The sequence below is a fragment of the Martes martes genome, assembly GCF_963455335.1.
Source record: "Martes martes genome assembly, chromosome: 4".
Lineage (NCBI taxonomy): Eukaryota > Metazoa > Chordata > Mammalia > Carnivora > Mustelidae > Martes > Martes martes.
In genome coordinates this window covers 149,104,006-149,115,763 of record NC_137891.1, presented here as the reverse complement: position 1 = coordinate 149,115,763, position 11,758 = coordinate 149,104,006, and the positions used below count along the sequence as shown (strand labels likewise).

General features: G+C 53.0%; 1 protein-coding gene across 3 annotated transcripts in view; it reads right to left on the bottom strand.

Annotated features, from left to right (window-relative positions):
* Positions 1-10,663: 10,663 nt before the first annotated feature.
* Positions 10,664-11,758, bottom strand: part of GLIS1 (GLIS family zinc finger 1) — a gene marked incomplete at its 5' end in the record, with an annotated part of 216,523 nt that continues 215,428 nt past the window's right edge. For 2 of the 3 annotated variants that reach the window (XM_080802312.1, XM_080802311.1), the window contains one exon: positions 10,664-11,161. In XM_080802312.1, the coding sequence (XP_080658438.1) occupies positions 11,031-11,161 (131 nt within the window). In that variant the 3' untranslated portion in view covers positions 10,664-11,030. The remainder of the gene's footprint in view (positions 11,162-11,758) is intronic. The other variant, XM_080802313.1, reaches the window with a different exon arrangement.

The window sequence follows — 11,758 nt, the reverse complement described above, 5'->3', positions numbered from 1 at the left end:
ACAGCCATCCTAGTGGATGGGACGTGGTATCCTGTTGTGGTTTGGATTTCCATTTCCCTGGTGATGTTGAGTATCTTTTCACGTGATTGTTGACCATTTGTAAATCTTCTTTGGAGCAATGTTAATTCAGATCTTTTTGCCCATTTTTTAATCAGCTTGTCTCTTTATTATTGAGTTGTAAAATTTCTCTCTCTATTCTAGATACAAGTCCCTTACCAGATATGCTGTTTGCAAGTACTTTCTCCCAATCCATAGATTGTCTTTTTACTTTCTCGTGTTCTCTGAAGCACAATTTTTCTTTTAACTTTAGTGTTTAATTTATCTTTGTTGTGTTAGTGCTGCTGTGCTTTTACTGTTGTATTTAAGAATATATTGCCTAATCCAAGGTCATGAAAATTTACTTCTATATTTTTTTCTTACACTTGTATAGTTTGAGCTCTTCCATGGAGGTCTTTGGTTCATTTTAAGTTAATTTTTGTATGTGACGTGAGATAGGGGTCCAACTTCAGTCTTTTGCATGTGGATAGCCAGTTGTCCCAGCACCATGGGTGGAAAAGACTGTTCCTTCCATCATTTAACTGTCTTGGCAAAACTCAACCAAAATGTGGAGCTCTATCTCTGAAACCTCAGTTTCATTCTATTGATCTATACATCTGTCATTACGCTGGTATAACACTGCTTCAATTGCTGTATAGTTTTGGAGTGGATTGTGAAACTGGGAAGTGTGAGTCCTCTAACTCGTTCTTATTTTTCAAGAGTATTTTGACTGTTCTGGGTTCCTTGAATATAATACGAGTGTTATAAATATATTATCAATTTCTGCAAAGAATCCAGGTGGGATTTTGATAGGGACTGTGTTGAATCTGTAGTTCAACTTGCAGAGTATTGCTATCTTAATATTAAGTCTTCTGATCCATGAAGATGGGATATCTTTTCATTTATTTAGGTCTTCTTTCATTTCTTTCTAAAATGTTTTGTAGTTTTCAGAATACGTGTTTTGGACTTCTATTAAATTTGTTACTAAGTAGTTTACTCTTTTCAATGCTATCGTAAATAGACTTTTTCTTAATTTCATTTTTGGATCACTTATTGCAAATGCACAGAATTTCAATTAACTTTTGTGTATTGATCTCATATCGTGCATGCTTGTTGTAATCATTTATTAGGTCTAACAGTTTTATTGTGGATTCCTTAGGATTTTCTACATACAAAATCACATCACCTACAAATAGAGATGGTTTTACTTCTTTTCAAAACTGGATGCCTTTTATTTCTCCACCTAATAACCCTCACTAGAACCTCTAGAATCCTATAGACATCAGTTAGGTTTACTGGTTTATAGTATTGTTCAGCTCTTCTATTTCCTTGCTGATCTTCTGCCTAGTTCTTTTTTTTTTTTTTAAGATTTTATTTATTTATTTGAGAGAGAGAGCATGAGGGTGAGATCACAAGCAGGGAGGAGGGGCAGAGGAAGAAACAGATTCCCCGTTGAGCAAGGGGCCTGACACAGAACTTGATCCCAGGACTCCAGGATCATGATCCAAGCTGAAGCCAGATACTTAACCGACCGAGCCACCCTGGCATCCCCCTTCTGCCTAGTTCTATCTATTATTGAAAGTGAGGTATTAAAGCCTCCAACTATTACTAATTGTCTGTGTCTTTTTTCAATTCTGTCAAGTTTTTGCTTCATGTATTTTGGGCTCTGCTCTTCAGTGCATTTATGTTCATAATTGTTATATTTTCTGGAGGGACTGACTCTTTTATCACATATACCCTTTGTCTCTAGTAACTTTTGGGGGGTATTTTAAAATTGCTTTTGGACAGACTTTAAAAAAAAATATTAGAATTGCAACTTCTCCCACAGGCTCCTGCTGGGTTCTAGGCGAGGAAAACCAGAGGCTTGTTTCAGGCTCTGTCAAATGGTCACTGTCCCCTTGTCCTTCTCCCCTAGGCAGCAGTTCCATGCCTCAGTGTCCCTACCCAATGAAAGGATTGGGACTTAGAGCTGCTAAGATTTTCTTTAGCCTTTTTTGGGTTCAGACATTCTGCAACTAATACCATGTTATTTATTAAGTGCTTACTGTATATCTAGCACTTTCAGATGGCTCATCCTATTTACATACCTTCCAGTAAAGTAGAAATCATTTTTGTCCTTATTTTATAGCTTAGAAAACCAAGGCTAAAAAAAGCTGGAGTATATTTGGAAAGTAGGAATAGGCATGAAGAAGTAACAAGTGTCAGCATCAACCCCATCTTCCCAAGACAAACCACTCTTAGCCTTTAGAAATACATTTGTCTAAACTTTCTTCTAGACGTGTATGTATTTTTAGAAAATTGTTTTCACACCACATATACTACCTTCTTTCACTATATAATGTACCAAAAATATTGAGGGAAGGATTTCCTCAGAGTCAGAGCTAAAAAAAGATAAAAGACGCTGCCTTTTTGGTGGTGAGCACCTCATCAGCGAGAGTGCGTGAGCAAAGCCCTTGGTTCGCACAGTGCGACGAGGGCTCTAATGGGGGCTGTTTACGAGCCTGTCTTCTCCTCTGGACTGCGAGGCTGCCCAGGGCTAGGACAAGACTGAGCGATCTCACTTTCCTGTGCCCAGCTCAGAGAAGATGTGGAGACAGTTTGATGAATTGATCAGCATGAGCCAAGGGACTCAAGAGGAAAATGAGAAGCAGCTGAGTCTAAAGGCTTTCTGGGCTGGATCTCTTCAGGAAACGGACTTGTGACAGAAGTGTCCTGGCCTGGGTTCTGCACTCAGGGGGAGCTTCCTACTCTTCCCTATCTGTAAAGTGGGGATTGGCCTTTCTGGGATGGCCTGGGTGAAGCTCCAAGTCTTGTTGACAGATGGACCTTGAAGCCATGAGACTCGGGCGTTGAGGCCATCTCCTGGGGCGGGGGGTCTGGGGGCAACAGCTGTGTGGGAGTCACCAGCCAGCCTGTTGGCATCCACGCTGGGTGACGTATTGAGTGCTTTGTTGTGTGGGAAGAAGTCTTGCGTAACCTGACCTGGAGCGACTCCTCAGTACACCTTACATGTGACGGTGGTTTTCCATTTCTCAGTTGAGGGCATGGAGGCCCAGAGAGAGCTTGTCTAAGGACACATAGCCGGGATTTGAATCAAGGTTACAGGCCCTGAGTAGACAGGCTGGGGTGTTCTGACCAGTGAGGCCTCTGCCCAAGACAGCCTGGGGTGATGTGAGCACTGCCCTGGGAATCCTGAGATCAGATCCACTGCCAAATTGCCACATGTCCCCAGTCAATCAGACCATCTTCCTGGGCCTCAGTTTCCCTACTTGCAACGTGAAGTTTGGTTTAGAGTTATGGGGAGACTACTTGGGGGCAATATGGTTGGAAGCAATATGGTTGTATTTCTTGAGCACCTACTATATGACAGTATTGTCCCATTTAATCTGCGGGCTGAGAGAGGGTCATTGTCCCATCTAACATAGTAGAACCCCGGACTCTGTGAGGTGACCTGCCTACAGCCCCAGTCGGAGCAATTCTGGAGACACAGGAACCACTGCTGTCAACACTCTGGGCCTCCCCATCTTTTTGAGAACCGCAAGCTCTGAGCCTCAGTTTCTCCGTCAAGAAGAAGAGAACAGCGTGTGCCCATCACATTCCAGGCCTCTCGGGCATGGCACCACCTAATAAAGCCAGGCTCCCTGGAGACGCAGCCCAACGTGCAATGCCTTGCTTGGCCTGGCAGACAGCCTCACACAGGACTCAGTGACCTCACCCTGGGGCCGTCCTCCACCTCCCCCTTTGCTTCCTGGCAGAAGAAGCTCCTGAGCTTCCTTTCTGAGGGATCAGGCTCCAGTCCCCTGCCAGGTGCCCCTCAGGTTGCTCCATGTCTGACAGTGGAGGTGAGACCGATGTGGAGGAAATCTTGGGTGAGGGCCAAGTGCCAAACATGGGTGAAAATACCAGCTTGTTGGGGCTCCTGGGTGTCTCAGTGGGTTAAGCCTCTGCCTTCGGCTCAGGTCATGATCTCCGGGTCCTGGGATCGAGCCCCATATCAGGCTCTCTGCTCAGCGGGGAGCCTGCTTCTCCCTCTCTCTCTGCCTGCCTCTCTGCCTACTTGTGATCTCTGTCTGTCAAATAAATAAATAAAATCTTAAAAAAAAAAAAAAAAACCAGCTTGCTCAGGCACAGCCCCCAATGCAGATCTCCTGTTCCAATAGAGCTCCCAATCCCCCACATGGTAACTGAGGTTGACTCCCAATCCCAGGAACGCATCGCAACCTGACATCCCAACACCTTGTGGGAGTTGGGGAACAGCAAAGTGCTGGGGCTCAGAGGCTGTCAAGGGGCAAGGGCTTTGCTCAGGAAGACAGGAGCCCAAAGCCTGGCTGGCCCGTGTGTGAGCCTGTGTGTGAGTCATTTCACCTCTCAGGTCGTCAGTCTTCTCATCTGTAAAATGGGGATGATAATAGGCCCTGCCCTGCAGGGTTGAGTGAAGGTTAAATGACCCTCTGTGTAGAGCACTCACAATGCCTGGCCCAGGGGGAGTGGGAGCCGTTAGTGGAACCCCTGGACCAGTATTCCCAGCCCTCCCTGCGTGCACCAGAGCCTCTAGGGAGACTTTCCAACACAGAAGCCCTGCCCTCCCTCAGAGAGCTGATTCCACTGCTCAGAGGTGGGGTCCGGGTGGGGAGGTGTGGAAACTCCCGGATAATTCCAATATGTTGTCAATGGGGGAGCAGATGGTTCTGCTTCAAGCCACGCATCCTGCACGTGGGTAAACTTTCCTTCCCTGGGACTTAATCTCTCATACATCCCAACCTTCCCTCACTGCCCTCACCCTCGGGGCCAGTCTGAACTCTTGAGCCTTGGTTTCCCCATCTGTGAGGGGAAATGTTGGCGAGATGCTGTCCCACCTGTGGCCTGGCCGCCTTCCAGACTCCAAAGGCCGACAGAAGCTCGTGTGCTCCAGCCTGCAGCTCTGGGCCGCACGGCTCTTTCCCTGCAGCCTCCAGACAAGGTTTGGTTTCTCAACACAGAGGCTCCTAGTCGGGGAAACATGAGAACAGAGGCCCCCATCATGGCTGCCCCTTCCCGCTGTCCTGGGCTGCCCGGGTGTGAGGTCTGCCAGCCCCAAACCTCTGAGAAAATATTTAGGCAGTAACCCAAGCCTCGGCCACCTGCTTTCCCTGCGAACATGCAATTAATCACCTGGACACACACTGCCCTGAGTCCAGCCTCAGGAATGATGCTGGGGTGGCAGGCCCCTCACTGCCTGGGTAGGCAGGAGACAGTTGCTGTCTCAGATTGGGCCTGAGAAGCGTGTGGAGGGTGTGCAGTCCAGCTCTTGACCCAGGAACAGGACTGTTTCATAGCTTCCTGTCCACTCTTGCTTGCACACCCCCAAGGATGGGGAGCTCAGTTCATCCTAAAATAGTCCATTCTGCTTTAAAGGGCTTTGCCTTTTAGGAATCTGAGATTTTCCCCCATCCCACCCTCTGGGGTCCCAGCCTGCTCGGGGGTCTCCCGGGATAGTCAGCTCCCTCTTTCCGGGCACTCTGCAGAGCTGTGGGGGTGTCTTCAGAGTCCCCCGCATCTCTTGTACCCTGAGACACACTTCCAGCACCTGTGGCCAGCTTCAGGTGTGAGGTGAGGGGACTTCTCCCTGTCCTGGCCTGTGTTCTGCAGACACTCTAATTGGTCAGTGGAAAGTTAATCTAGAGAACCAACTGTGTGCCAGGCCCTGTACTGGGCTCTGGGGACACAAAACCTCCCAAATGGCCGCTGCTGTGACAAGACAGGCCTACAGTAGAGGTGAATTTGGGCTCCAGACCCTCCTCCAGGGCCCTAATCTGATTTTGCCTTCTGTACCCATCTAGGCTGCTAGACAAGCAAGGAAATCCCAGCCTGGCCACACTGGGATTGGGTCCATTTTTTTTTTTTTTTCCTGGAAAATGTCAAACATCCACAAAAGTGTAAAGATTATTATAACCAGCCCTGGAGAAGAGTATAATGGGCCCATTCTCCAGCTTCAACCTTTTCCACTTGAGGCAAAGCCTGTTTCCATCCCCTTCATGCCCCCACCTCCTCTAAATGATCCTGAAACCGGGCTGGCCCTGTTCCTTGCTCTGACCAAACCCAGCCCCACACCCCATGCTCCCCCAGCCCTGTGGGAGCTCAGGCAGTCCCCACCCTCCTGCAGACACCCGGCACGTCTCCTGGTGGAAAGGCCTGGCACGCGGCTTACTGGAGGCCCGCTGCTCCCCGGCCCCTCGATGGACCTTCTGCAGAGCCCGCTGCGCCACGGGTCTGGGGCCCCTGGGAGTAAACTGAAGAGTTTTGGCTCCGAGGCCACAGCCTTTCCTTCCTGGTTCACGCCCCGTTTGCATTTCCCTCGAGAGACACAATCACTTAGAAACCTATAAATCCCTGGCAGGGCTGACAGCCCAGGCGAGTATATAAATCAGGGCTTGGAAAAACCGAACGGTTCCCGCGGGCTGGCGGAGAAGGGAGTGTGCCAAATCTCCACGGGCCGCTCCCCACGACCCAAGTCGGTAGGCCCCTGGGGCCCAGTGCTGGGGCCACAGACCAGCTCTGGAATGCCAGCTCTGCCCTCACTCTCTGGGACTCAGTTCTTAACTCCGCAAAATGGGCTAATGACCCTCACCTTGCGGAGTGTCCTGACAACGTTGTTTCTGGCCGAGCAGGAAGGCAAAGGGATGCGGTGGGCATCCAGGTGGGTCGGCAGGATGGGCTGGGCAGAGGCCGGCTGGGGACCTGGAGGCCTGGGTTTTCCACTGCTGGCCACTGTCCTGCTCTGTAAACTGTGGACACGTCATACTCTTGGGACCGGTCTTCTCATTCGGAAAATGAGGGGCTGGACGGGGCGTTGAGCTCACAAACACATGTTGTGGCCCCGATCTGCACGAGGTTCTGCACAGACGGGTCCCAGGTCCCTCGCTCCTGGCTCTCATGCCCCACGGGTGTATTCGACGAACAAGTACTGAGCGCCTGCTGTGTGCTGCAGGGGCCGAGCAGCCCACTGTAAGGAGGGCAGAGCAGGACCCACCTCCTGAGCTTCCAGGGGGAGCCTCGCCCGCTCCCTTCACAGCAGCAGGCAGAGGGGCATCCCAATGGCACACCCCACTCCTCCCCCTGCCTGGTGCCCTGTTCTCCATGTGCCCTGGCTTTCTCCATCCGTGGGGAAGGGGCAGAGCCAGTGGCCTCAGGGGACCTCTTAGTTCTAATGGTCTGGATCACGGGGACCCCAAGAGCCAGAAGCAACAGAGACTCTGGAGTCAGAGGAAGTCCAGGCAGATCCTGGGATGGGGAATCCCTGTGCCCACCATCAAGGGACGCTGGGGCCGACCATGAAGGGCAGAAGGGCAGTTCCTGATACCCACTGTCCCCAGAGACCTCTGGCAGGTGGTTGAGGAAGGGGTCGAGTGACCTGAGGCCCTTGCACCAAGGGCCTTTCCCACCAGCACTCTCCTGGGACGCCCTTTTTGGGTCCTCTCCCCCAGGCACTAGGGCTCTATGTTGCCTTAGGGCACAGACAGTGAGGCAAGAGTCATCGAGAAGGGGGCAAGGCAGGGAGAATGGGGCACAGAAGAAAGACTCGAAGTTTAAAGAAGGCAGGAGAAAGACAGAAGAAGCGACACGGGGGTGAACTGGGAGGGGCAGAGGAAGGGGAAAGGAGAGAAATGGGAGGACAAAAGGGCTCCGCAGAGACGGGGAGATGGAGGGTACAGGGGCAAAGTGCTGCTGGGGGACTAGGGGGAGCAGTGAGGGAAAGCAGAGAGGGACAGGGAACGATGGAAGACAGAGGGACGGGGGAGGGAAGACAGAAGGACAGGAAGAGACAGAAGACAGGGACAGGGGGACGGAGGACAGGGAGGGGGGACAGAAAACAGAGGGACAGGAAGAGATGGAAGACAGAGGGCCCCTGATGGAGACGGTAATGAGGCAGAGCAGGGGACAGATCAGTCTCAGCCTGGACTGGACAAAGGGCAGGGCAGCAGGGGCTGCCCCGAGTGGCTGGGCTGGAAGGGTGGTGCGGTCACCTGGCTGACCAGGGCAGCTTGTACCCTGGGTCCCGCTTTGGGGGCTCTTGGCAGACTCAGCTCCATTGCCCTACAGACCCCACAGGGCCCCAGGTGGTGGTCCATCCCCCAGAGCCGCTCCAGGTACGAGATACTAACCCCTTCAACCTGACCCGAAACCCCTGTGTGTTGGGGGGTGGGGTGGGCAGTAAGCACCCTGCCCTGTGATGGCAGCACAGTCCCGGCCGCAGGCCCTGACACTTGGTCAGAGCTCAGGAGGGGCCGCGGTTCTCAGTGTTTCCAAAGTAAGGGGCGAAGAAAGCATGGCCAGGAAGGGAGCTCGGGTCCAGTCTCTTGGCGGATCCTGCCCCAGGGGCCCAGCCACTGCTGCGCTCCCTAGACTGATGGAGACCTGCTGGCGTCTGGGAGGCAGGAAGCCTCCGGGTGCCAAGAGGAGGAGCGGAGGCTGAGCAGAGACCCCAGCAGGGGAAGGGGGCAGTCACATCTACAGCTCAGGGTCAGGATGAAAGCTGCTATGACTGAGTCCCTACTGTGTGCCGGGCCTTTGTCTCCAGCTCGCTCATCTGTCTTTTCTCTTTCTCTTTTGTTTCTTTTTGCCTTTGTCCCCCTCTCTCCCTCTCTCTCTCAGAAACTAAATGGGATCCAACTGCCAGCTCCTTGTGTGTTCTCCTGCTCGCGGCGCAGCCCTTTCATTATTAATAGAAATATGTCCTCATTGTACAGCTTAATTCTGCTTATCTGGAGTGGATTAAGTGCTTACAATGACATGCAGTATTGATTCTGGAGCATCTCTGTTAAAGGAATTTTGCCACGACCTAATTAGTTCCATAAAACCAGTGGAGGATGGGACTACGGGACCACGGGCGCCTGGGAGTCAGGAGCCCTGGGTCCTCATCCCAGATGCCCACGTGCTGTGTTGCATTAGGTCAGAATCTCCCCACTGGAGGCCAGGACTGGGCCTGTTCTGGGAGCAGGAGGTGGGAGCCAAGTTGCCCCGAGTCCTTAGGGCTGAAAGTGCCGTGGGTGAGAGCGTGTGTTCTGGAGCCCCAACCCCGGGTTTGAATCCCTGCTCTACCACCCTCTGGTTGTTTCAGGTCCCTCAGTCTCTGCATCTTTAAAATGGGGTCACTGTCAGGCTCTGGAAGGAAACAGATGGGTCTCTGACTGGGGCAGGCGACGAGGGTTTAAGGAAAGGGCCACGTACAACAGTGTGGACGGCTGGCAGACCGACGAGGGACAGTGCGGTGCCCTGACTTTCCTAAGAGTGGGAGCGGTTTCAGCCTCCAGCCCAGGCCTGAAGAGGGAGGACAGGGGGTCACTGCTGTGACTGGCACATTGTGAGGGGGGTCACTTGGTTGGAGCTGGGATCTTGAATGAGGACAGAGCCTGCCTAGGGACACTTGCCCTCCCTCTTCCTTCCCATGCTGGGCTCCTCACTGGCTAGAAACAGCTGGGAGGCAGAGGGAAGGGAGCCCCAGACACAGTCCCCACAGGTTGGCCTGGACACGGAGCAGGATGCATGGCCTCCCTAGGTTGCAGGGGGAGATCGGGCACGTATACAGGTAGCAGCCTTAGTCCTGTCACCGCTTGGCTGGGTGGCTTCTCTGAACCTCAGTTTCCTTCTCTATAAAGAAGGGATTAGGGCGCTTGGGTGGTGTCGTTGGTTAAGCATCCGACTATTGGTTTCAGCTCAGGTTGTGATCTTGGGGTTGTGGAATCGAGTCCCGCGTCAGGCTCCACCCTCTGTGTGGAATCTACTTAAGACACTCTCTGCCCCTCCCTGACCCAGCACTCTCTAAAATATATAAACTATTAAAAAAAAAAAAAGATGGGATTGACTAGATCTTTCCACCTTGCTTTGCCTCCCTGCCCCAGTCTTTGAACTAGGTTTGACTCCTGACTGCTCTGCCTCAGGACCGGACGCTCCTCCACAGAGCTGTCCTGTCCTGAGGCAGAGCAGTCCGAGGAGAACCCGGCACACAGTAGGTCTGCAACACCCACGACTTCCCTTATATCATTTCACTTCGGCAATGCTGAGGTAGGAGTTTTCCTGGAGGACTTCTTCTTCTTCTTTTTTTAAACCAGGTGACCTTCAGGGTGATGTGGTGAGATGGAGGACACTGTCCAGGCCTAGATGAAGGGGAGGGAGCCAGGCAGGGGAGGACAGCAACCCCGAGTGAGCCTCGGTGCCCTCAGAATTGGTTTCCTTCCCCCCTCCCAGACGGCATGGAATAGGGTGGGGATCTGTGTCCGGGCAGGGATGCTGTCTGTAGCCTGACCCCCATCTTCGGGAGGCTGTTTGGACTCTGTCCTGCTGCCCCAGGCCTTCCCTGCTGACCTGAAGCCAGCGCCAGCATGAAAGCGTGTTCCAGCGGCTGAGAAGTCAGCTCGGAGAGCAAAGGTCTAGGCCAGCTGATCTGGGTCCCCGTTTGAGCCTTAGCCTTGGTCTGCTCACCAGCCTTGTGGCGTGGTCCTGGGCCCAGCAGGCAGTACAGGCCGTGGGAGGCGGCCCCCCCGCCCGTGCCTCCGAGCCCCTCGCCCTGGCTCCCTTACACACCCCTCCACCCTGCTGCCCGCCTCAGCCTCGACGTCCCCTTGTGGGCACAACCAGGCCCCCACGTCTTGTTTCCAGTTTTTAATGTTTTTCGTGTAAAAACCCAAAATATAAAACTGGAAGGGGAATGGAAAACAAGTTCTGTACATTTTATATACACGAGGTCTGTGATTTCAAAACCGTTGGGTAGAGAAAAGGGAAACACAGGCAAGGGAATGTCGCAGCTCACGGATCCTGATGGGCACCCCCGTGCCGCCAGCTTGGGCTCAGGCCGGCGCTCCTGGCCAGTGCTGGCAGCCGCCGCAGCCTGGCACCCTGAGTCTGTGGGGAGCTGCGGCCTGCTGGCTCAGGCTGGGTGCCCAGAGGGTGGGGACAGATGGCCAGTGGGCAAAGCAGTGTCTGCCATAGAGGGGAGCAGGGGCAGGCAGGGTCTTCCTTCAGGTGTCCGTGTAGATGGACGGGATGTGACTCAGGCAGTGGTCAAAGGCTCCGTTGGGGAAGAAGCTGCAGTCCTCGGGGCCGCTGGATGCCATGTCTTCGGATGGCTGTGGTGGCAGGGCCTCGTAGCCTGTGGGTACAGTGGGGAACAGGGTCCGGGTTGGAGAATGCAGGCGCTCTGCCTCATCGTCTTTTCCCAGCCCCCTCACCCCATCCTACTGCCCAGGGTCCCGCTCATAGTGTCTTCCCCAGGGCCTGCTCTGAGGCTTTACTCTTCCAGAAGAGGGAGTCGGTGGGTGGGAGGAGGCGCTTTAGGCCTAGCACTCCCCCAAGGGGCCCGGGCAGCTGGACAGACAGATGGCTGGCTTGGGGCAGTCCGTCCCCCAGTGCTGACTATAGGGCAGAATGTAGGGAAGAGAGGGAGGGCTATCACAGTTCTTGCCCTTGGGGGCTTGTCTCCTCCTGGCAGAGGGAACCCAGCCCATCCCCACCCTTTCAGCACTCCCACCCTTTCAGGTTCCTTCACCTAACCAAACACGAGAAACCCAAAGAAGGAGATGAGCACTTACTGGGTTCTTACTGAGGGCTCTTGAAGTCTTAGCTCACTTAAGCCTCTCAACAATCCTGTGAGGTAGGAGTCACTATCCCATTTTACAGCTGAGAAGACAGACTCAGAGAGGCCAAGACACTTGCCTAAGGCCAACTGCTTGTCAGTGGGGGAACTGGG